This window comes from Macrobrachium rosenbergii, chromosome 44 (assembly GCF_040412425.1).
Source record: "Macrobrachium rosenbergii isolate ZJJX-2024 chromosome 44, ASM4041242v1, whole genome shotgun sequence".
Classification (NCBI taxonomy): domain Eukaryota; kingdom Metazoa; phylum Arthropoda; class Malacostraca; order Decapoda; family Palaemonidae; genus Macrobrachium; species Macrobrachium rosenbergii.
Window position 1 is genome coordinate 18,624,963 of NC_089784.1, and position 27,054 is coordinate 18,652,016.

The window sequence follows — 27,054 nt, forward strand, 5'->3', positions numbered from 1 at the left end:
CAGTTTGGAAGTAGTTTCAGAGTCTGTGGAAGTACTTTCACTACTTTAGTTTTAATTTGTGACTTTCTCGAGTTATTAGTTTGCTGTAATCTCCTCATTTTTCACTCTGCTTAGTGCTGCGCTAGTGAGCTCATTTATCGGCAACCATAATTCATTTGATGTTCATTTTCAGTGACAGTTTTCCAGTTTATGTAATGTTTTAAGTAACCAAACAACATTAATAAAATTCCCATTTTCTGCATTTGCTCTTACAGTGTTTGTAGGATTGTTTAAAGCCACCAATGGCTGTGGATAGTTCTGAAAGATATTGTTTTATGAGAGTGCCCTATAAGTTTTTTAATACCTTTTACCACTCACTGCTACAAGGTATTCCAGCACTTCAGTTAAGCACTGTACTTAGATACTTGTGTATCTTATTGTAGAGAACCTAATACTGTATGTTTACTGAGTTACTGTTAGCTGGTTCATCCTCACCTTCATTTTTGTGTAAAGCTAATGTCATTTCTATGCTCTACATTGCAGCGTGCTTTGTGACTGACATTAATGCTTTTTACATAAACTACATAAAATTTAGTCAGATCAAAATCTGAAAAAATGTTTTGCTAAAAAATCTTACAATTCAGGTATAAAATTTTATTAAGAATATATCACTTTACAAAACAATAAGTATATACAGCACTATACAGTTGCTAACAAGACATTGGGACAATTAAATTTTAGCAGTTAAGGTTAGTTAGTTATGACTTACAACTTCAAATTTTATCAATTACAGAAATCTACTTGCTTATACTGTAGTAATTCTGCACCAGTGTGGTACACATGAAACTTTATAGCAGTGTTTTATTCAATACAGCACATTACATAATCTCATCTGCTAAAATCACTTCACAAAAAAAAACATAAAAAAATTAAACAAATATTTAACTTATACTTCTCCCACACATTAATTACAGTACATGACAACATGATAATGCTGACGAAAAGCTGAAATTTCTTATGAGGCAGAACCAAATGCAAAACTGCTCAAGAAAATCAGGCATTTCTAAATAACAGAACATACACATAAATATTCACATTGCACCACAAACTTAACAAATATAAAAAGTAATGCCTGACTTGTATTTCAAATACTGTACAGTAGTATTTTTTAAATATCTAACCATTAACAATAAACAATTATGTTTTGAGTTAAAAATATTTTAAGTTTATGGCTTATTCAACCTCTGTCAACTTAACCTTTCAGCCAAGTACAAAAATTTCATCATCATTGTAAAGTACTTAATAAGAAATTCATTAGCTCTTTGTAACTAATTGGTCATAGGCGCAGACTGATGGAAGTAGAACAGGCCTTATAGAGCCAATACATGCTAATATACTGCCATAATATGCGTGCAAATAAAGAATGAACACAGGTACATGAAACAAATGAATTAAGCATTTTTTCTCATGTCAGTAGAGTACATTGTAAATGGTGTTCAGTCTTTAACTGATTTTAAGTCAGAGAGAGTTTGCTTAGTAAACCTACTTTCTTGGCTTATCAAAGAGTAAGTACCTAGAAGTGTGCCTTACATGCAAATGGTACTGAAGGTTTTCTCTAAGGTAATTTTCCCTCTAATGCAGTGCTGTCTGTCTTTAGTTTTTCAGCCATTTCCTTGGTCTCTCTCCATGTAACTGTCCAACCCCTTTTATCAAATCTTACTTCAAGTTTCAAACCTATAAAAGTTATGAGACTCCATGGGCTGGCTAAACTACTTTTATAATAATGATAGTTGTGATTATGCAACTACTGGTCCCATGTGTTATATGTTTTAATAACTGCATTTGCAACTGCTTCAATTTACCATGTACCATCAAAGTCCTTTAAAACTATCAAAATCGCTACAGAAAACTGGCCAGAACATCAAAGGAGGATTAGCTTTGGTTAGCTACTGCATAATAACAGTGCCTCAACTGCAGTAACCAAAATACTATATTCTCATTACAAATTACTAAGCAGCCCGGGTTCCCATCACCATGCATTAACCTATGGCAGTTCATTACTCAAGATCACTGAATCAAAGACAAATTACAAGTTCATTTTAGGTTGTGATACTATCAGTTTCATAAAATAAAATGAATACCCCAACATAACTCAAACTAAAAATTTATATATAGCCAGAAAGGAAACCTTAGGATACATAATCATCTTACTAACAGTTTGGTTGGTCAGGTCTTAATGTGAAAGCTATTCCATTTTCCTTCATAAAGATTCTGCTACACTTGAAATAACAAAAACCATATTTTCATGCATTGCACAGTTTAAGCAACAAAAACATGTGGAACACAATCATTAGTGAAATAGTGAAAAAAATCATAAAAACTGTAATTTAACTGAACTCATAAAAATTAAGATCAAAGCATCCTGAAATTTTACTTCACAAATTGAAGTTCAAGTTACATTGGTTTGGGTAATGAAAATTTATGTAAAAGGTTTATTGTCATGTAATATGAAATAAAAAACTTTCATTACTGTATTACATACTAGTTCTTACAAATATAGTTGAATACTGATCTTAAATGCAAATGTAGCTAATCTTAATTCACAAGACAGTGAACACACATTACATAGAAAATACATAAATAACTTAAAATATCCAACTGAGATATAGGATTTACGGTACAAAAATTCCCCAATTTTATTTACGTGACACTTAAACTTTGGACAAATAGCCATCAATCCATCTTTTACAAAATATGCTGTACAAAACTATCTTTGTAAAGGTTTGAAAGTTTTCTCTTAACAATATAAACCTAAGTGTAATCTTCGTTATCACAACTCGTCTTGAGTTGTCTAGGTGGTTGCAAATAAGTAAAGGAGGCCTTTGATGAAGCCTACAATCTCTGATCCACCTAGTTTGCTTTCACCATAGACCCTGTCAACAAAGCTGATAGGAACCTGAAAAGTAAATGTATTACATAAAATACTACAAATCTGGGCAAACTGTCAGGACACAGGGAAGATAATATTGCATATAACTAATGAATGAGTTACTGTAAGAGGAGAGCAAAAAGATAACTGATTAATCCTTTTCAATAAAATACCTATAACTAACCTTCATGTAATTTCAAGATTTCCTATACTGGATAAATACTAAAAAGGCGAGATTATAAAATAAAAGGTAAACTGAAGACAGAGGCAAAAAAATAACAGCAAAATAAACTGTTATACTATTGTCTGTGGCTTTGTGTGTTAGAAGAACATCTCATGAGTGGGGAAACAGACTTTGATGACCCTCAGCAAAATGTTCATTAGGTGACCTTAAGATGGTGATATCTTGGGAGAAATGGTGTCTTACATTTCAGTGCTGGGTTTTCTATTCTCTGTTACCTACTTTTAGAAGTTGGGCTTAAAGTTAATTAGCAAATAAGTTAGCTTATGATACAAAAATGGGTATTAGTAATGACAGTGACAGAGCAGTGATACAGCTAAAAAGATAAATAAATGGTCAATAAAATGGCAGATGCCATTCAACTTAGGAAAATCTGAAGTAATACATATGCAATAGTTGGAAAACTATAGAAATGTAACATAACCAACAGAATGAAGCAATAATTGAAACCACATTAATAGCCTCATAAAAAGTGTAACATATCTTGAAAGCAACCAAGCTAAGCTAAGAAATATTGTATTAAATTAAAGTATGAAACTGTGTAACAAATAATCCAGAAGCATAACAAAAACTATACAGTAATACTGTAACAAAATCTGGCACTAATGCCTAATAATTGGATATAATGTATCAATTTCATGCTATATAACATTTATTACCTAAAATAATTTCAAGACAATACCCATTAAAAATCAAAATATATTCCTTGTTTGCCAATAGTTGACAACAGAGCTGTGCATGAGGGATATAAAGTTAATCTGATCTTAAACCTTTTCTCTCGATGCTTACCTCACCAATAGTGTAGTTAAACTGCCTAGCACGGATGATCATCTCCATCTGGAATACGTAACCTTTGCTAACACAAGATTCAACTAGTTTCTGTAGTACTTCCTTACGATACAACCTGAAATAAACATTGAATAGCTTAAGTAAAGATAAATACAACATCACTACACATACAGAGTCGTAGATTTTGTCAAATCTAATCAGTGAAAAACATGACATATAATACAAAGAAAGTTAGCATACTAGGCTATTATTATCAATCTTACAGCATTAATTTTAGGCAGTGAATATACATAGGTGGAACTATATTACATTAGTGAATAAAAACAGACTCATTTTCTAACAGTAGACCAAGTGCAAATACAGCACAGTATAAGTAATGCTGAAACATTAAGAAGCCCAGCTGAGTTAAGGAAATGGTATGCAGTATATTTTGTACAAATACAGTTAAGTTGTTAATAGGGATCTTTGTGGGGCACATGACTTTCGACTGATAATCCAGGCACCCACATATGAAAAGTAGGACACCAGGCCATGTTTGAAAGCTTTCAACTAGTTGACCATTGGACCTAAGGATCCACATGGTGCATAAGCAGTATTACTACAGTCATTCTGCTTATCAGACAGACAGCAGTGTTTTGAACATTTGATAACCATGAATGTAGGGGCTTTATATGAGTTGGTGATGGGTTTTTATAAAAAAAACTTGATTTTATAAAATCAGATTTCTTAAAAGAATGCCTACCTAAAAGAGCCTGTAAGATCAGAAGCACCTGGCCTCAAGAGAACCTGAGTTACATAATTTGCCCCACGACTAATAATCTTCCTTTTCAAGTCCCATCCATACACTCCTCCATCTCCAATGTATCGAGTTCCTGAAACCACATCATAATTGCCTTCTTGCTGTGTCTTGATGAACTGGGGGATGAATTTGGGCTGAAAGAGTAAAAAGAAATGTGATACTTGTAAGCATCATATATGATGGTAAAGTAATTGACATTCATTTTGACATTCATAACTTCAGAGACATGAATGAAGATTCTCAAACAGCATCAAACTGACCTATAACTATTTTGTAGTACTTTTTATTATCATGTTACATTATTTATTGCATAATGATGCTACCGAAGGTTCATTAACGACTCCAATGTTGCCATTTTAGATTTTGATCATTATTATTAACTAATCATTCTTGCCACACAATTGAATTAAAATTCTTCATTATAACATACCTGGTTCAAATATGGTTTCCAGTACACATCAGTATACAGTAACTGTATTGTATGTCATCTGGTAAATTGAGTCTTTTAAGATATTACAAATGAAATAAAACTAAAAATGATGCAATTTTTTTATGGATTTGCTTCTAAAACTTCACACTGAGCATTGTTTGAAATTAGGACAGTTGCACAAGATGTGTTTCCTTGTTAATGTTCAATTTCATTCTCTCTGTATGGGACTGGTCATGTGAGGCATATACAGTATTCATCATAAAATATCCATGCACCTAATCAGTGAGGTCACTTTGGAAATTAGATAAAATTACTGCAGTTCAGCATTCTTTGGAAATGATGAACTTCATTATCCTATATTGGACTTAGGCATTTGTAATTTGTTCCTATTAAGTTAATTTCTCCAAAATGTATGCCATTCACTACTAATAATGGACTTTGGTGATTAAAATCATTACTTGTCACTATGAGCATACATTCTTGCAGAGGCCACAAGGCCATCAACATAAAAGCAAACTTCCAAAGCATGATGCCTATCTTTAGCAATTCATATTTTTTCTACATGAACCAATGTACTAATGGAACAAGGTTAAAAGGCCAAGGACTTGCAAATCAAAACTTCCACATAACAATATAATGGTACTATGCAGTGTGGATCCTCATCAGAATATGGATGTTGGTATTCTGCGAAATGAGCTGCAAGTAATGGTTCTTGGAGAGCAGGATTACAGATACTGTACTACTGGGAACTGCCTCTTGACATAAAGTTCATGGAAAATGGCCACAAAGTACTGACTACCAAGAGAAGAATGGTATTCCATTAAAGCATAGGGCTATACTACCAACAGCATTCATATTTTTCTAAAGTATCACATTTCCACATTACTTGGTCTTCAAAGCCTTTCATTCTTCTTACTGTAAAAGTGTACAGTACTGTAATATGTTTGATAACACTGCTCAGTAAGTTTATAAGCAGCTGTGATACTACTCTGAGGTGCCATGTAATGCATTAAAATTTATGACTTGCACTGCTTCTTACATACCACATATATTTGTGCATTTTTAATCTAGTACCTTTAATTATTCCTAGTTTCTCTCTTTTTTTCGCATTAAGTATTATCCCTGTTTTCTTGAATTATGTCTTACAAACCAAAAACCTTTTAAGCTTGTTTCACATGAATTTTTCTTTAAAATGGTAACAGTTATATATAGTTTCTTTTACCCAATTATTTAATCAAACCACCTTTAAAAGCCCAATGTACTGTATAGTAATAGAAGATATTCAATTACACAAACACAGTACAGTACTGAGTTTCTCTTTTTGCTGTCAACAATTCTTTCTAACTTGAAACACCTCTTGGTTGATTAGATTAACTGTAACTAATCTTGACAGTATTATCTCAAGTAGACATACAGTACTTACATGATGGGATAGGTCAGCATCCATAATGATGACAAAGTTACCTGTTGCATGTTTAATACCATGGATGTATGCTGTTCCAAGGCCTAGTTTCTTTGCTCTAGGTCGCAATACCTGAATGAGGATAAAAAAGCAAACATTTCACTGAAAAACTCAACCTTTCTAAAAAGCATATACTAATATAACGGGAAGAGTAGAGCAAAAATATGAAGACTTTCTGTTTTACACAATACACAATATTGATAAAATCATTTTCTGAGATACCTTATGGTGAATATAATATTTTCAACTATTATTTGCCATCAGAACCTACCTAGACCTATGCATTTGTTCAACACCTGCAGAGAAGTGTCTGACTATCAGTCATAGTGCACTGTAATACTGTGCTTTTGCAAAAACTCAATAGTTTTTAGAAATTACAATTTTCAGTGTTAAAAAGTAATATTTATCCAGATAATTCTCTCATGACATTACATACTGCACTAATAATTGTTAAGTAATGTAGATCACTGAGACCATTTGCTAATGATTACCAAGTACTATTTTTATCAAACAGACCTCCAAGTCAAAATATGTACAACTATGTAAAGAATAGAATAGAACAGAATATAGGATTTCGGCCTAAGGCAAGTGCTGGAACCTATGAGGTCATTCAGTGCTGAAAGGGAAACTGACAGTAAAAAGGTCTGAAAGGTATGCAGTAATAGGAGGAAAACCTTGCAGGTGCACTTTGAAACAATTTTTAGGAGAGGATGGAAAGTCAGGTGGAAGAAAGAGAATATGAATGGAGGTACAGTAACATGAATGAAAGAGGTTGCAGCTAAGGGCCAAAGGGACACTGCAGACTCTAAAGTATCCGATACAATAATGCCTACAGTGCACCACATGAGGAGCACTGACGGCATTACCCCCAACAGAGACAACTTTGTAAAAAATGCTTTGTGAGTGTTACTGTACCCATTGCTCTTTCTACAAGCCTGAATCTTTTGTCACCATAATTTTATCACTGCAAATTAACTTGGGGCTAAAGCATCCAGTTACCAACCATCAAAACTAAAGTATTCTGCATATGTAGTCACACACAAATTTTTCTTTGGAGGACTAGTGAATAGACCCGATCACATCATAAAATAAACATTACTTATGTGAAACATTATACTGTACCATTTGATGCATTATCAACCAAAAAATCAAAATGAAAAAAGATTAGATACAAAAATTCCAAATAAACTTGATGAGCGACTGAGATCCCTTGACATAGCTCAACTCATTTTTATTCATTTGATCCTTTTCTGTCTGTATTCTAACAATAACAATCTTCCATTGCCTAATAATTTCTTAATTTAAACTAAAGAAAGTAGCACTGTCTAACCTGTACTGCTTTTCAAATACTCACTTAAGACATTTTGGCCCAATACCTGCAATCATAGTACAGAACATCTTCCCAAATTACAAGGACCTTCAAAATTTAAATCTATTTTGATCAAAGAGCCATTATTATTTGGTTCTTCTGTAAATGATTCTGTAACACTATAATTAAAGTAGTTAACAAACGTCTATTCTATTTTTTTACAAAAATAAGCTGATAAGAGTTACTTATAAAATGCACTACTTAAAGATATATTACATCACTTAAATACTGAAGCATTACATCAATAAGGCAAGTTTCTTTGACTATTCTATGATTGTAATTTCATATAAGATTAAGCAAGTAAACAACTGACCAGCAACTACCCTGCATGAGTTAGATATTTAGGATAAAACATACACAATGGAGGAAAAATGCATGCAAGAAGCTCAATTAAAGGTAAATAAGAATACTAGCTAAATCTTCTGATAGGTAACTTACGATTCTGTTTTCTCCATATATATCTTGTAATTTCTTGGCTACTTCAAGGGTACCGTCTGGAGATCCGTCATCAATCACTATAATTTCATAGTCATAGCCACTGGAAAAACAAGAATTTCATTAGAAAATTTCTCACTACAGGTATATTGTAGTGCTTTACATCCTAGAGATGAGTAATACATAAAGTATTTCCTATGGTTGAAGTGCAGTTTTGGAGATGACCTACTATTAAACAACAATAAAATGTTTAATCTACACTAATACTCTTTGATATCTTGAAGTAAGTATTATTTCATGTCCAGTAAAGGTTATGTCTAACAAAAAAGCCACATCAAAGAATCCACATAGGTACATGTACTGTATTAGCAAGTAAAAACTATTAATAAATCAATTATACAATGATAAAACTTCAATTATACCCTGTAAGATTTCTTTACTTCCTATTATCATCCTTCAGGAATGGTTCACTGCTAGTGAAAGCCAGGAAGGATAGAAAATGGACAGTCATAAAATATAAGGAAACTGGGGAATAAGAAAAACCTATTAAGATGCAGTATGTGAGATCATAAACTCAGTAAGGGAAAACACTTGGAAAACGTAATCATGCAAGTAATGTTTGTGCCTCGGGAGTTTCAACACATCCAAACAGAGGTAGGTGAATACTGTACATATGAAAGCACATAGGCCTACAGGAACATGAGAAATTCATGAATTCATCATACATTAGCCATTAAATACATAGTCCCGCTTGTTCCTCACCTTCCACTGGGAAATAACATTGCAATCATGATCATTAGTGCTATTTACTAAGGCAATGGTGAGAAATTAAAGGTAATATTATTGCACCTTATTCTTGTGCCAACACAGAATTCAGCAACACCCAATCGTCGAATAATAGCCATTTCAGTATATTTTCCCAGTGAAATTTGAAAGCCAAGTAAATTATAACTTGCATACTGGATTCACCGATAAACAAATGAATACTGAGTCTCATAAAATTTCTTAGTTTACTGTGACTGTTTTCAGTGAGTTATACAACTTAGATGTTCTTTGCAAAGTCATGGGAGCTTATTTGGATGCACTAAAAAGTAGCACCTGTATATATGATATTTCTTTTTTTATACAATAAGGTAATACTAAACATAGACTACTTCATATCTTCTTAAGGTTAAACTCTACAATGTTTGCAGGCTCCCAAATTTCACCACCTGATATTCTATTGAACACTGGCTGCCCTATGTGCTATATGTTCTGATACAGTACCTGGTGTAATATTTGCAATTTAAGCCTAATGACCACCATGCAGACCATTTTATTTCCAAATAATTGTGGAATCATCCCTTCAGCTGTACAATGGCTGACTTCTCGAAAGCCATCAGTTTTCGACAGCAGATATGAAATATTGTGTTTATTATATTTATCTTTTACCAAATGCATGGGATATTTCTTTGGATAAGTGCACAAGGGAGATGAATAGTTGCTATAATTTTTTTGCAAAACTATACTCACAATCAAATACAGCAAGTTACTAGACCCTCTTTCCAGCAAATCACATTCTTAAACCTTCTAAGCTTAAAATGACCAGATGTTAAATGTACCCAATGCTAATAGGGATGAAGGGAAAAGGACCCTGCTAGTTAGCCTATGAACTAGTATACTGGTTTAGGATAAGTTAAGGTGCATCCCCACATTTCACCATATAATTTACAGTGCTAAAGGTCAAGTTAGGTTTAGGGTACATACAAACACACACTTTCAGGAAGGTGTGGAGCCCTATATAAGCAAATTGAAATGTAAAATTTAGGCCAAAGGCCAAGCGCTGGGACCTATGAGGTCATTCAACACTGAAATGGAAATTGAGCATAGAAAGGTCTGAAAGGCGTAACAGGAAGGAATCCTTGCAGTTGCACTATGAAAAAACTGTTAGAGAGGGTGGAAAGTAAGAAGGAAGAAAGAGCATATGAATGGAGGAGGTACAGTAACAGGAATGAAAGGGGTTGCAGCTGGGGGCCTAAGGGATGCTACAAAGAACCTTACGTAATGCCTACTGTGCACTGTCGGCACTAGCCCCTACGGAGAGGGGGTGTGGTAAGGAAGCCCAGGAGGGCCACAATACGGTGTGAGAACATATGTTCTCGTATCTGAAGATATATACTCGTCCAATTTTAACATAATTATCATAACGGTTAGCCTTGCATATCACAATCAGGTTTATGCCCTTAATCACGTACGTAACTTCACACTTGGGTTATCCTGGACATAGGAAGTGTCCTACCTTTCGTCAAAATATTTGCAAAGAAGCCATATGATTATGGGTAGGTTTTCTTTCTCATTGTATGTAGGAAGAAGCACGGAATATTTATCTTCGCCCATAATAAATCTGGACACACGACTTGCAACCTTTTCACAAAGCGGAATTCCAGTATAGTTCAGGGAAGCCAAACTATGATAAGTCAAATTGAACTGTGGTACGGCTGACGTTGCCTTAGCAGGCTGACTTTTGTTTTGACAACTTGACTGTATCGAACAGCCATTGGATGACAGGGGGCGTTTCTGAAATAAGTTCTTCTTAGGTGAATAATGGTTCTCAATATGCCTTTTAAAAGTACTCCAGAGATGGCTCAGGTCTCATATACTTAAAAATGAAATCTAACGGAGTAAAATTACGTCCTTTAACTACATTCATTTCAATTACTCCTTTCAAAATCAGTATCCTTCAGTTTTAATCCAGTATCTTGAATTGTTATCCTGTAATGGCTATTCAAATGGACATACTAACAGTTGCCCAAGAGGAATAAAAATTGCTACCGATGAAAAGTAAAATAAAACAACACTATGAAAGCCTGTGTCCTAGATGATGATGATGATAGCTTATAAAAGACACGAAACCTTGGCTTAGAGGTTTGATAATTATATGAAAATGCTTCAGCTAAAATACCACGTTAATAGATGTTCACCACAGACAAGGAAGACCATAAAGACATCAAAGAACAAGCTGTGTGTACCTGTTAAAAACTGCAATGTCTTTATCAGGATTACTGCTGTCTTTATATGGTACCATGAAACAAATAGTCAGCACCATCGTGTGTTTCGGGTACCATATGCAGACACTGCATATGATATCTTTATGCACTTACGTATCTATGGTGTTCCAGCTGAAACATTTTCGTCTTTGTATCAGACCTCTAAGCCAAGTATTGTTTTTTATAAGCTCTTATAACATCTTTCCTACCTTAGAGTCTAGTTTTGGAGGCAAGTTATCTGCCTTTATTTGATAGTTCAGTATGATCCTAATTATGTATATTGTTGACAGTTTATGATTTTTCTGAATTGCCTGCAGTTTTGTATCATAGCCAATTTTAGTAGAATGTCTTCATTTTTTTCTTGAGTGTTCATAAGTGCTTACATCATTTTTAAAGTTTCATATAGCTGCCTATTGAATTATCTTGCTTCTGTGATCAAGGTTTATTTTTTCAACATCCATATTGCTTCTTGATGTCATTACTTATATTCACCTGTACCCCTGCAAGTAGTAAAGCTTTTAGCAGTGTATTCTGCAAGAGAGTTTTAAGATATTTTGATTTCATATTTTGTGTTGCCAAGTGTGTTAAGTTGCAAATTTTGTTCAATTCTCGCTTAAATAGCTAGCTCGGATGGGTATGACTGTGGCGTGCAGATTCATTCATTATTAGTATGACAGTCTTATTACATAACCCTTTGAAACTCCTTTAGTTATAAGGACTGTAACAGTTCATATACTTTATGTGGCAGCATTTCTAAAGCATCCATATTTTAATAATTCTCCTTGAAAGCTAATTCGTACCACATTTGATGCTTGATCTATTATATCAGAATGTTTGTAAATTAGTCCCTCCCCCTAATTTCCTCGCTGTCTTTATAATCTACATCCATTGTTTTACTTAGGTTTTAAAGTTTCTTGTTGACCCTCTGGAAATACTTCCCTTCTTTTTATATTGGCAGGTTGTGTACGTACATTTTTTAATTGGTCGTAATATTCGCAGTGTTGCCCCTAACAGAATAAATCTGTAATACGTGGGGAGAAATGATAGCTCGATAATATTTACCAAGGCTAGAGATATTTACTCTAAATAATGTCTTCCTAGGACAGAGTTTTTTTATGCCTTTTTAATATTTTAGAGTTGGATTTTTAAAGCTCTACTAATCCAGTGTCTTTCAGTTATCCATAACGTTTTGCAAACTAAAATTCTTATCATAATTATATCCGTCTTTGATTGCGTGAAGTTCACAGTATTTGAGTATTAATTCACGGATGGTAGAAACAATACTATTATATTTCATTACGGTTAGCTTGGCAGGCCGAAAGTAAGGACACAAATGGTAAGCGGTTTGAACATCCCACAAATAAGCGTCTATACCCCTGTACAGTTGGCATTCCCTTAGGCTATGTACAGAAAGTCTGTCTAAAGCAAACGCCTACGACCACCTTATCAATGACTTTCTTTCACAAACAGGGTCAGAGTCCACCAATGGTGCCCTGTCGATGCCCGAAGGACGCATTACGAAAGCCTGCAAAGGAGAACTGTTTGAAAGAAATAATTCTGTAGCTGGCGAAAAAACTGACAACCAAACCAAAGACATCAATTTCAAGCAACCATAGGAATGACCCCTTCAGCCGAGTATAAATTCGTGACACATACTCGAATTCAGACCTATCTCAAATATAATATTAAGATATTCAGAACGCTGTAAAACGTTAATAGTGATAGGAAAAGGAACGGATGTTGCACCAAAAACATCAACAATAGGCTGGAACAATTAGATAAAAATGCTGGTCTGTAAAACAAGGAGTGATTATGCAGAAGTGGGCGTAGAGTAAGGGATTGAAAGATATATCCTGATAGTGTAAATGAAGCATGTAGGAAGGAATTTAAATGAATATTCGTCCAGAATCTCATGAAAAAGACAGCCAGAGAGCTGAAAAGAAGTAAGCAACATGGTGCAAATTTCTATATTTATTTATTTGTTTTTTTTTAGGGAAGCACACACTTATTCTCCCAAGATATGTCATTTATAAGGAAATGACAGAAATGATGTCCAGTAGTAAAAATTGAAAACAATGAACTTACAATTTGGCGCAAAATAATCTACGGGTTTGTGACGGGATGAACCAACTGGATTGAACTTCTTACTTCATCGTGTAAACACCATCGGCCTCGGTGAATTTGACTCAAAGATTCGTGTATAACAAAACCAAGCCCATTGGCTACAAAATTGCTGGCATGTATTATATACCCTATTTTAAGGAATGTGATATTTTCCCCTCAAAGCACAATACTATACGACAGACTGTATATGAAAATAGTAAACAGTACAGCATAGTACTTGAACACGAGCCTTGAAATTGACTTTGTAAACAGAACAAAACAAATAATCATTTCGAGTAATCAATGGTTTGGGACTGTACAGATCGCTTTCAGCCCTAAGAAGCAGGACTTTTTCACGTTTAAGGACCCAATCCCTCACTCGGGAATGCAGTATCTTCCCTAGATGGAAGAAACCACGAAAGTAATGCTGTCCTGGAGGTATCAACAAGACTGCAGCTCATTTTCATCACTTGTGCGTTGTTGAAATCTAAAGAAGGACTCATCTTGGTTGCGCTGGTTAAAGTACAGGCAAAGGACTTCTCTGAAAGTAATGTTTCCGGTAGTGAATATGATAGGAATAATCAACACACAGTCACGTGTGGAACAGAAATAAATTTCTGACTCACATCAGGATCGAACCCAGGTCTTTCACTCAGAAGGGATAATTCGAATGAAATGCTGTCAATTGGGTCATTGCTGAGTCGGGAAGTTGGGGAAAACACGCTGGTATGCAAGCAGTTAGCTTGCCCAGGTAATTCCTTGTGTGCAGTGACACTCAGGTTCCAACTTCATTTATGACTTGTATGCCCTAGTCGGCAGCACCCTTGCCTTTCAATTGAAAGACCAGGGTTCGATCCTGATGTGGGTCGAAATTTATATTTTTGTTCCACACGTGATTGTGTGTTGATTATTTCTATCACATTCACTCAGAAGGGATAATTCGAATGAAATGCTGTCAATTGGGTCATTGCTGAGTCGGGAAGCTGGGGAAAACACGCTGGTATGCAAGCAGTTAGCTTGCTCAGGTAATTCCTTGTGTGCAGTGACACTCAGGTCCCAACTTCTTTTATGACTTGTATGCCCCAGTCGGCAGCACCCTTGCCTTTCAATTGAAAGACCCGGGTTCGATCCTGATGTGAGTCAGAAAATATATATATATATATATATATATATATATATATATATATATATATATATATATATATATATATATATATATATATATATATTCAATTCTTTTTATATTACCATTCAATTCTTTTTATCACAGTTTACTATAAATTGAGTGGCTATCTCTCATTTTTGTCATTACATATGATATATATATATATATATATATATATATATATATATATATATATATATATATATATATATATATATATATATCTATATAATCTCTCTCTCTCTCTCTCTCTCTCTCTCTCTCTCTCTCTCTCTCTCTCTCTCTCTCTCTCTGCTGTCAGCCAGGCTGGAATGAAGATCAAGGGAGAGTGCACCAGATGGCACAGGGACTTGGGGTTGGGTGCCATAGTTGCGTGCATTGTAGTGTCCATTGGAGCAGCGGTAGGAAACAATAGAAAAAAATACATATACAACTGAAATTTATTTCCCATTACAAGTATTATAGTTTTTTTTTAAATCAGAAAAACTATTCCTGAGTTGAAAAAATTCGTAAAAAAACATTCACCATGATGCACTTTTATAACATTAAAGGAAATCTAGGGTCCAAATGGCGCCGCTGTGATAAAATACGTCCATAAAAATAACGAAAAAACGATGTTTGCCAACATTTACCTTCTCTATGATGTCAGAACTCCAAGCTGGGTAGTGGGCGGAGTCTACTGTCCCGGCAGCAAAATGTTGGAAAATTACGCATTATCTTACAAAAGCAAGTGGCACCGCTGCGCCACATGGACCCCAGAATTCCTATCTAGGGTTTTTATGCTTAACCAAATGCCTTCTAAATAAACAGCAGTGTGCTGCTACGTCCGGTCATTTCTAAGGAATACCCTTCTGACAGTGGTCCGTCTTACATTTCTCTTATCTGAAAAATGTATCTTCATCTGAACCAGTGAAAACAGACATTTCTTTTAGACTAATTAATGTTCTGAGGTTTCCAAACATAGTTTTGTACGTCGATATGGACTTAAAAATACAAAAAAAGATAAAAAAAAATACAAAAGGAAAATGTGAGTACCCATCAACACCCGATTGTGTCGTTATTTGTGGCTATTGTGGCTTCCTTTCGCTGAGTGATAACCGGATAACAAGTGTTCTGTACACACACACACATGCTGGTATATATATATATATATATATATATATATATATATATATATATATATATATATATATATATATATATATATATATATATATATATATATGAGTAAATAATGTGCATATCGCCTCGAAAGATAAAGTGAAAACCTTGAACGTCGCTAATACTTTTTCGTCTAATAAACATCGTCAGACCCCTGTGAAGCCAGTTTCTTGATGGCCGCAGATGAGTCTTAGTTAAGAACAGAGGGTCGATGGAAAACGGACTAGGGGTAATATTTAAAGTTTTTCCATTTGGTATTGTTAATTAACATTGTCTCCAGGAAATTTATTTTGGGAAAATGTAAAAGTTTTCTCCACAGAGGTTTCAACCTTGATTTAGCGGTTAAAGTATGAATATGACAGCAAAAACTATATATCATGTTGATTTTCATCTAAAGCCATCCCCGTTAGGTTGAACAACTTATTCCTAAGACATATGATTTATTGATTTATTTTTATTCATACTATGTTCTTTTCTCTTCTTTTCTTTATATTTGGGTACTTTATTCTGTGGAAACTTGTTCTGCAAATTCGTGGACCTTTGGCTTGATCCGTGAACTTACGTGTTAATTTTTATCGACAATTAATCAGTAGTCTTATTTATGAATTCCTTGAAAGAAAAGATGTTTTGATATACTAGTTAATGATTATGGTCTAATACTGAACTTCAATGGCATTGCGGTATTATAGGCTAGGTATATATATATATATATATATATATATATATATATACATACATATATATAGTATATATATATATATATATATATATATATATATATATATATATATATATTGTATATATATATATAGAGAGAGAAGGGTATCATCTTTGTTGGTAATTGTTTATTTATACACATCTATATGATACAAAATTAAAGATAAAATTATTATTCTTTTGACACATTGTAGTGGCTTTCCTATTTGCATCTCATCCACTGTTTTTGTTCAGCAAAAAAAAAAAAAGACACAGGACTTGCACATAGGAAACATAAAATTCTCCTTGCAGAATCAAGTTGAACAATTGTACATAAATATCTAAGTAATGGGTATTTGCATACGAAAATGAAAAAGGGATACATTTATTTTTTTTTTACCTGATGTGGTTGGGCTTTGCACAAGAACAACTGTGATATAAATGTTTTCCTTGACGCATGGGTTTTACCCAGGCTATTATATGTTGCGCCACACTGCCTGTCTAACCAACATAACGCAATAACATGTCAGTCAATTTTTTGGGCGTTTTCCTAAGTGAATAAGCGCATATAAAAATAGCATTCATCGTGGAATGTTGAAATCATTAGGATTTGGGCAGTCACTATTATTATTATGATGATTATGATTATTAGCCAGGCTGAGTTGGGAATAGTTGTGGTCACCAGAGATATTTAATATGTATTGTGTGAATGGCCTAAATGCGACTGGAAATAATTACAGGGTAATACAGAAAGATCAGTCAGTAAAATGTATGAAGACCTCAAGCTCATAAGGTATAAAATATCCTGGCAAACAAAATTATGACTAAGCCTGCCCAGCCCCAGTTGGATCAATTCTATTAAGCGTCAAATTGAACCAACTCGGTACGAAGCAATACATTTGAATTTAAAATATTCTGCCCTTCTTCGCTTGTTCATTTTCCCAAAAAATTTCATTCGCCATTTTCTTTTGAAGTTTACCTCCGTATGGGAACAGGGCCGCCAGTGCACTTCATGCAGTGCACTGTAGGCCTAACTCAGGTTTTTTGCGATGCCCCTTCGGCACAAGCTGCAACCCCTTTCGCTCCTTTTACTGCACCTCCATTCATATTCTCTTTCTTCCATCTTACTTTCTACCCTCTCCTAACAAGTGATGCACAATGGAACTGCGAGATTTTCCTCCTGTTAGGCTACACTTTTCAAACCTCCTTTACTCTCAATATTCCTCTGAGTGCTGAATGACCTTCAAGGTCCCAGCGCTTGGCCTAGATTTTATATTCCAATTCCAATTTTCCCCAAAGATGTCATTCGCCATTTTCTTTTGAAATTGACAGCTGTCGAAGCGGACACGCCTTTTTTTCCCGTAAGGGGAAAAAAAAGATTTTACAGTGTATGCTGCGACGCTGCTGAACGGGAACCCGCGATAGCTTAGATGCGTAACTCAGTACGGCTTGTTTGCTGCCGAAGCGACCGCTCGCAACGGAAAACCTTCGCTCCTTCGGTAATGTAAACTAATAATTTGGGCCTTTCTGCTCCGACCGTATTGTGATGTTTAAAGTGTGCAGCAGTTATTTGCCGAATTGAAGAGTCGTACCTTTGATATTCACAAGTGTCTGCTTGAACTGAGGTGAGTATAACAGGTGTCATTTGACTCGAGCGTTGACATTTGTATTGAGTGTTGTGGGTTCGATTCCCTCGCCTAGCCTACTCTGGCCTAACCAGAGCGAAGGCCTAAACAAAAATAGCCGACGGTGGGCGTTTACTTCACAGTCGATTTTGGTGACTGGGCATTTTGGCTGGAGGTTAATGCTCTGTACCCTAGGTCAGCTGCAACAGGTCAAAATGCATTCGCGTAAATGTCAGTAAGCTGGGTTGTGACTGATGACAACAGCAGGCCAAGGCGGCCTAAGCTCGTGACAGCATCTGTGGAGGACTGTAAGCGGAGCGGATGGAGAGTAGGGAGACGTGGGTAGGTGTGAGAGATACTACTGTGAAATTGGGCCGAACCTAACCTTTCCTAGAATGCTGTGGTTCGACCCAAACCGACCTTATCTTCCTGATCTGACTTTGGGCACCAAGCCCTGACCTTTCAGGGGGTGGGTTTTGCCTCCCCTTGATCCCCCTAAGTAACGCTTGATACCAAGCACATGAACTGGCATAGGCTACCCCTTTGTGGTATTAAGTCCAAATGACCAACGCCCACCCCATATCCCTACCCTGCTTACTACCCCTCGAAGCCTTGCCATAACTTGTATAGAAGTCAGTCTGGGCTGAGTTTAGGGCGTTGTAAAATTATGAAATTCCAGATTCAACTGTAGGGAATGTTATTAGGTTGTGCCTAAATATTTTGAATTGGTGCAATTGGTTAAAATTGGGATTTCTGAAATTGGTGAAATACAATTTTTATGGGGTAAAACTGAAGACTACTATCTTGGCCTTGTTCCTTCCCCTCACTCACTGGAATTTTAACCACCATTTGTTTATTTTTTGTTCATACTTATGTCTTTTTTTTAGTTCATGATATTTACCATCTTTTTATGCTTTTACTTTCATCCCCTCCAGGCAGGTACTAAACATGGCACCCATTTTGCATGTAAACTGGTAATTACTGAAACAGGCACGGTAGTACTCTTCAGTTTTACCTTTATGGTATGGCTCACTTTGAGCTGCATTGCCATTATAAAGCCCGTGAGCATTGCTACCATATGATTAAAGGAATTTGCTTCAGATTTTTACCATTTATTAAACAACTAACACAAAAAATACATGCCTGAAGAAATCACAAAATTTGACCTCTTAAGTTTATAAATTTTACGTTGAAAAAGATTGTAACTTTCATAATTAATGTATAAAAAATACACTTTTCCTACTTTTCCTAATGCTAAATTAAAGATATGTAGTTATACTACATGCTGTGAAAGTTTCATTGAATTTGGTTCATCCTTCGTCGAGGTATGCTCCTTAACTTTTAAAAAAATTAAATTTTGAGAAAATGGAGAAAGAAAAAAATTGCTTATTTTGCGGTAACTATGATATTTAGAAAGCTGATTTTTGCAGTTAAAGTATTTCGTCATATAAGAAAAATCTTAAATGTACAAAACAATCGGATGAAAAGAAATGTGCACTCTCATTGGTTTCCTCTTGGGTGATTGACATTTGCAACATATCCCCTATGTAGATACAGTACTTGCCTTTTGTTCCGATTTCTTTTGTCTTTCCAATTCTCATAGTGCATATAGTTTTTATATAGTTCTCTTATAATACATCTCTTCTTTGCCCCTATTATGATAGAAAAAAATTGTACTCAGAAATGCATTAAAAAGCCGGGTATGACATGACTCACGAAGTACACTTGGCACTTCATGACGCACTTGAAGGAAATGTTGCCATGTACCCACATATTTTTTCAATTCATGAATAGATGCCCTGTAAGGATATCCTGAGGAAATAAAACATAATATTCACTCTATTTTTACCATTTGTCAAAAAATTAAATTGAATTGTAAATGACTTTACTTCTGATAACATAAATTTTGCATATGTGAATGGTGATGAGGAAGATTGCTATTCATTTGCATATGTCTGTATATCTGTATATTGCATGACAATTTACATATCTTGGTTATTTTAATGTAAGAATAAATCAGGAAATACAAAACTTAAAATAAGTCAAGAAATACATAACTGTAAAAATAAGTCAAGAAATACAAAATGTAAAAACAATTCAAGAAATACATAACTGTAAAAATAAGTCAAGAAATACAAAACTGTAAAAGTAAGTCAAGAAATACAAAGCTGTAAAAATAAGTCAAGAAATACATAACTGTAGAAGTAAGTCAAGAAATACAAAACTGTAAAAACAAGTCAAGAAATATAAAACATATGTAAATTGTTTGGCACAGTATGCATGGTGCCACTTTGACAAATGCTGAGAGGAACAGAAAAATTTGAGCAAGTTACTCTGATCACACATTTTCCTAGATGCTATCTAGAGAAGACAGAGATATTTTAGTGGGTAATGCAAGTATATCAGTTATTTCAAACTAAAAGGAATTAGTTAACTTTTTACAAGTTTTATAACAATCTGTCGCGCACAGGGTGATAAAAGCTATGAACAAAATTTTCAGTTAACCTATCTAAAAATTTAATTTGGGAAATAACACTTCAGGATATGTTTATTTAGACATCAAACAGTCCAGAACTGTCAATAACTCAGTTTTGATCATTCCTTGAAATTCAAAGATTGGGCTGTCTCTTAAACCATTATTGCATCTTGGACTTGAAAATACCATTTTGTACAGTATGTGATACTTACCAAGTAATTACATAGCTATAGTTTCTACTTGAAACGGCAGCTGAAGAATTGAAAATTCACAGTATCGCTGTTTTGTTTGGGTGCAGGTAAGTGCCCTGCCCACTTTCGGGGAAGAATGGGTGCAATGTAGCTAAAGAGCTAACTTCGTTTCTGCCGTTGATGACCGAACATCAGTTGTTCAGCAGCTTTGTTATGTTAATTCAGGAGTAATTTCACCGGATAGTTTGGTTGTCTATTGAAGGATTTGGTAAAGTATTCTTTCATTTGGTACCCTCTGAGCTATATTTTCATAGCTTAGCTTAGCTTAGCTTAGCTTAGCCTTTCTTCAATTTTTTGGACTTATGTCAGAATAAGTGTGACCGGTATCCGGTATTGCAGCAAAGGCTATAATACTAGGTTGACTTCATTTAAATATGACAAACATTCTGTTTGTTTTCACTGCCTTGGACAGGTATGTTCCCCTGACTTGACTTGCTAGGAATGTAAGGATTGGGCCGTAAGTAAATGGAAAGTGTTGACCAATCATTTGGATAAATTAGAAAAAGCTAGGCTTAGGAAAGTGGCTGCTAGAGCTGAGGCTAGAGCTTCTGTGTCCTCTACCCCTAAACCGGCTTTTTCTAAACCTTAGATTTCTTGTTCCCCAATTCCTACTTCTCTCGCTGTCCCTACAATTCCGTTACCTAGCATCCTTCCCTCTGAACCCAGTGCTATCGCCAGTCTTGAAGCTCGGATGGATAAGAAATTCAACGTTTTAGTAAGTACTGTTGCTTAGATAGGATCATAGTGCAGTTGTCGGTGCAAGTGCTAGTGCCTGCACCCAGGTTAGTGTTGTGGAGGGGGGTGGCTACTCGTCCCACCGATGCTCCTTGACAGAGGTCCTTGCCAAACTCCCCTGCACCTGGGAGGAGGCAAACCGTAAGTCCAAGGGAGGTCGGTGGGGTTTGCCCACTCGTAGTTGCTTCCTCACTCGAACCTATTGCTATTTCCCAGGTTTCGGCAATCAGGACACTCGAAAGGTGTCCAATTGGATCACGCTTTATCTTCTAGTGGTTCGGATTCCGAACCCAAAGGACACTGTCGACGTTTTCAGGAGTCTTCTAGGCCTTTGAAGAGGCGTGTTGTGGACGTGCATACAGCTGTACGTCGGAAGCGCCATAAGGATCAAGAGCCCTCTTGCAGCTATTGGGATGACAGAGAACTCCCTTTGGACACCGAGCGCCCATTGGCTTGTAAGCGCCCATAGGCTCCCAAGCGCCAATTGGCTCCCAAGTGCCAGTTGGCTACCGAGCGCCAGTTGGCTCCCAAGTGCCAATTGGCTCATAAGCATGCTTTGGGATCTCCCTCTCCCATTGGATCCGAGCTCCCAGTGGCTCATAAGCCTGCTGCAGGTTCAGTTCGCGCTGTAGCTCCAGACATCCTGTTGGCTCGCAGCTCACCAGCACTGGGATATGAGTCTGAGACTCCAGATTCAGACGTCCCTATTGCTGCAGGTCAACCTGTTTCGCCACTGTGTCACAGATCCCCAAGGTCTTATCCTCTTCACCTGTCACTGATCATGCAAAGTCTGCATGAACATCAGCACCCCAAGACTCTCCTTTGCTTCCCATTCACCAATGTTTGGACAACATCTTGGAACTGTTGAAGAACCCTCATCTTTGAAACCAGAAGAACTACAGCAAGATTTGGCACTTTCCGCGTACCCTCAGCAGAGGAGGAACCTGAACCAGAACAGCCTTCATCAGCTTACGCCTCATTGTTGAATTATTTTCTGTTTTGCTTCCGACATATTTATCCACTGCAGCCTCTTCTTCCCCGGGATCAGCGCTCTTGTTACGTCAATCCTCGAGTACCACTAGACCTCTATGGGTGGCCCTCTCTATTTCGTCCAAGAAAGTGTTGTCGGGGATCGACTCTTGGCTGTCTGAGAAGAGGGAGTTGGTCAAAGCTGTATTTTGTTCTCCTTCTTGGTTTTCCAAAAGGAGGTATGTATTCTATGCAACCAGGGAAGCTCCTTGGTGGAGTTTCTGCTATATTCGTACATGCAGACTGGCTCAGAGTCCTGCTGTGTGCGGACAAGGCGATTGGAGATGGGGCACAGGAGTTAGCTGCTCTTTTTTCGTCGTGTATACTGAAGAAAAGAGATGTGGTGTTCTTTCACCACTTAACGAGTTCACCGTCCCAGGGATCTGCTCTTCTTTTTGCTCATCTGTACAAACCAGCCTTTTTTTTTTTTTTTTTTTTTTTTTTTTTTTTCCTCTTAATGACATTAGAGCAAGTAGCTACAGAATTGCAAAAGGCTACTCACAACTTGCTTGCGCAGTTGTCCAAGCGAACAGTGGCGTCTAATCGAATACCTGCTGTTTCATTTAATCCTTGGCCTCTCTTTCCTCTCCAGCCATAGCTCTTTTGAGGTAACAGAGGAAGAGCTTCCTTGCACTCACGCACAAAACCCAAATCAGTTCGCCCTATCAGCAAGAAGTCCTCTTCTAGACCAGTCTCTAGCAAGTGAGACTTTGGTCCTCCGTCTACCTGTGGGTGCCAGACTCCCACACTTCTGGAGACAGTAAGAGGCCATATTGATAGAACCATGGGTACTACGGGTTCTCAAGGAAGGATATGCGATTCCCTTCAAAAATGAATTCACAGCTCTTCTTCACAAGAGAGCTATAGAAGAGGTAGAAGACTTGTCATTGGGGGGGGGGTTTTGCAATCGCCTCTTTGTAGTCCCCAAAACCTCCGGGGGTTGGAGACCGGTCCTGGATGTAAGCGGTCTGAACATCTTCGTCCAAACCACGAAGTTCAGGATGCAGGCGAACAGCTCAATTCTTGCTGCAATTTCCCAAGAAGATTGGATGGTCTCAATACACAAGAGAAACGCTTACTTTTATACCCCAGTACACCTCGATTCAAGGAAATTCCTGTGATTCACTCTCAGGACAAAGTTTTCCAATTTTGGGCTCTATGCTACGGGTTGTCAACAGCCCCTCAAGTCTTCACCAGGGCTAATGGGCTTGAAAGTTTGTCTATATCTGGATGACTGGCCCTATGTTCATCATCCCAGAAGAAGTGCATGGAGGACCCTCTCAGAACCCTTCAGTTAGCCCAGGAGTTGGGCAGGAAAAGTCCCAACAAGTCCCTTCTCAGACGATAGTCTATTTGGAGATGAAGACAGACTCTCAGGTTTTTCCATTAGAGAAGAGAATACTATCATGCACCCAAGGAAGTCTGTCATTTTCTGAGTCTTCTTACATGCTCAGCCAATGACTGGATGAGCCTGCTATGGACTCACTCCTCCATAGAGATGTTCGTTCCTTTGGGGATACTGCATGCAAGGCCTTTGCAGTTCTTTCTGAAGGTCAGTTGGAACAAGAAGATTCTTTCAGATTCCTTCGTGTTCCCCACACAGGAAATAAAAGTTCTTCATTGGTGGCTTCAGGGCAAGTTAAGAGTATTAGTGGATGCTTTGAGCCATTGCAAACAGGTTCTACCCATGGAATGGTTGCTGAATCCACAGGTGTACACCGACCTGTTGAAATGGTGGGGAACACCATTGATAGACTCGTTTGCAACATCCAGGATCCATCGCCTCCCCCTGTATTGCTCTCTGGCGCCGGACCCTCAGACTTGGGCAATGGAGGCGATACTTCAGATTGGTCACACCTGGAAATGTATGCCTTCCCTCCGTTCAGTCTAGTAAGAGACATGATCAACAAATTTAAGACTTCTCATCATGCATTGATGATCCTAGTAGCTCCCTTTTGGCCTCAAAAGGAGTGGTTTCCAGACCTTCTGGAACTTCTGTCGGACTTTCCGTGGCTCCTCCTACAGAGGAAAGATCTTCTCAGACAACTTCATTTCAACAGATATCATCAAGGTTTGTCTACTCTCACTCCGACATGCTTTAAACTGTCAGGAAGCTTGTTAGAGCAAAAGGATTTTCAAGAAAGGTTGCAAATGCTATTGCAAAATGTAGACACGACTCTTCTTCTAAGCGCTACCAGGCTAAGTGGGCAGTTTTTAGAAGATGGGGTAAAGAACATAGCATTTTGTCTTCTTCTACCTCTGTAGCCCAACTAGCCAAATTTTTACTTTACCCAGGATCTTTGAGAGGCCTTTCGACATCTATGACAAAGGGTTACGGAAGTCTTAGCAGCCAGTGTCTTGGAACCTAGACGTAGTCCTACATTGGTTGTCAGGCCCGCCTTTTGAACCTATGCAGATTTCCTCCTTTAGGGATCTATCTAGAAAGACACTTTTCTTAATCACTTTAGCCACAGCGAAAGAGTGAGCGAGTTACAAGCCCTGGACAAACAAGTTGCTTTTACACAAGAGTCAGCCGTTGGCTCATACATTTTAGGCTTCTTAGCCAAAAAAGAGCACCCGTCTTAACCCTTGGCATCATTCTTTTTCGGGCCAGAGTCTTGCAAAACTGGTAGGACCGTCTGAACAAGAGAGAGTATTATGTGAGATCATTATGATTTTACATTGAGAGACCCAAGAATATCAGAGGGAATTCTCATAACCTCTGGTGTTCTGTCAAGAACCCTTTACGTCCTCTCTCCAAGAATGCTATCTCTTTCTTTTTGGGAGACATTATTGTAGTCTCACATGGGAATTCAGGAGAATAATGTACCGCTGTTAAAGGTAAAGCACATGAAGTATGGGCAGTAGCCACTTCGTAGGCTTTTTAACGCAATCTCCCTCTAGCTACATAATCCAATCAACTCATTGGAAGTGTTGTTCGGTTTTCGCCAACTATTATCTTCGTAACGTTGAAACTGTGCTCGAGGACTACAGTACACTCAGTCCATTCTCTGCGGCTGATGTGGCACTAGGGAATGAGGGGTAGGAGTGATCCTCCTATTTCTCTTTCTCCTAGTCTTGATTAAGGTTGTTGAGTTTTTGGGAAGCTGGGGTACTTAGTACCTGGAGTACCCTCCACTCTTTGTTTTTGATGGCTGGGTAATATATGTTTTTTAAATGGTGTACAGGTAATATAATTTTATGGTTGTATGTTAGTTGATGTCTATTTTTTGCCCAGGGCAAGGGCAATGTTGTGTTTAAGCTTTGTCAAGTCATAGAAGCACTCCCTGACCACAAAGCTCCCACTGAAGTAGGGACAATCCTCACACTACCGGTCATGTCCCTACAGGTCGAGATGAGCAACGACCAAGAGTCAGTATCTTTCCTGCTCTTGCTCTCTCCCCAGGTAAGGTCACAACAAGCATTACCACAATGCTAGCTTTTCTTTTCTATTTCAAAATGCATTTCTTTAAAATGTTTTTGGAGTAGCAGATGTCCATTCTTCCCACCTCCTATCAGTGTGGGATTCAGCTATGTGATTACTTGGTAAGTGTCAAATATAAAAATGGCATTTTTATAATAAATAAGTTTTATATTTACTTACCAAGTAATTACATGAGCAGAGCCCGTCCCTCCTCCCCACACATGGACTTAGAGCATAAACGAACTTAGCTCTCTAGCTACATTGTACCTGTTCTTCCCGAAAATGAATGGGGCACTTACCTGCACCAAAACAAAACAGTGCTACCGTGAATTTTCAATTCTTAAGCTGCCGTTTAAAGTAGAAACTATAGCTATATAATTACTTAGTAAGTATATATAAAACCGTATTTTATTATAAAAATGTCATTTTTCTTATGCTTTGATATGTACTTGGAACATTTTTGATATTTGATATAGTAGCAATTGAATACTTTTAGGGATAGTGGACCATAACCTTATATCATACAATGCAGGAGACCACAGCAGGAAAGTAGGGTTTTTTTGGGGGGGGGGGAGAAATATGAAATGACCTGAATCCCATTGATATATCTCATTCAGATTAAGGTAAGTTTATGAAATGTTTTCAAACTAATATCGTGCACTAGAGTAAGGATCGGGTACTTGCATGTTACGCTAGGTTAGGTGTGGTTAGTTAGGTTGTTTGCTAATGAAATGAACATAGAAGCATTCAGAGCAGACATTAAAATATAGGAAGATAATAATTTCAAGTCCAAAATGCAATTTTGGTTTATAATAAAATTTTACCCACCAAATAACAGCAACCCTGTTGGCAATGACTGGCTACAATGGGGGGACCCTAGTGGGAAACTTATTTTGGGGGGAGGGATGGGAAGGGGAAGAAAACAAGTTA

General features: G+C 36.8%; 3 protein-coding genes across 4 annotated transcripts in view; 2 read left to right on the forward strand and 1 right to left on the reverse strand.

Moving 5' to 3' along the window:
- Window positions 1-27,054, forward strand: part of DCP1 (decapping protein 1) — a 36,556-nt gene that overhangs the window by 3,604 nt on the left and 5,898 nt on the right. Inside the window, exon 2 of one of the 2 annotated variants that reach the window (XM_067087853.1) lies at window positions 8,894-9,087. Coding sequence is in view for 1 of the 2 variants with exons in the window: in XM_067087852.1 (XP_066943953.1) it covers window positions 15,706-15,754 (49 nt within the window). In the remaining variant the exon portion in view is untranslated. Of the gene's footprint in view, window positions 1-8,893; window positions 9,088-15,393; window positions 15,755-27,054 lie in introns of those variants that run through there. The other variant, XM_067087852.1, reaches the window with a different exon arrangement.
- On the reverse strand, window positions 619-10,973 carry Dpm1 (Dolichyl-phosphate mannosyltransferase subunit 1). The gene is made up of 6 exons (XM_067087857.1): window positions 10,712-10,973; window positions 8,437-8,536; window positions 6,591-6,701; window positions 4,681-4,871; window positions 3,939-4,053; window positions 619-2,935 (listed from the first exon to the last, which is right to left on the reverse strand). Exons 1-6 carry the CDS (start codon window positions 10,807-10,809, stop codon window positions 2,831-2,833), a joined length of 720 nt encoding a protein of 239 aa, XP_066943958.1. The 5' UTR covers window positions 10,810-10,973; the 3' UTR covers window positions 619-2,830.
- AlaRS-m (alanine--tRNA ligase, mitochondrial) overlaps window positions 18,037-27,054 on the forward strand; it is a 51,175-nt gene continuing 42,157 nt past the window's right edge. Inside the window, exon 1 of the mRNA XM_067087827.1 lies at window positions 18,037-18,209. The gene's annotated coding sequence lies outside the window, so the exon portion shown is untranslated. The remainder of the gene's footprint in view (window positions 18,210-27,054) is intronic.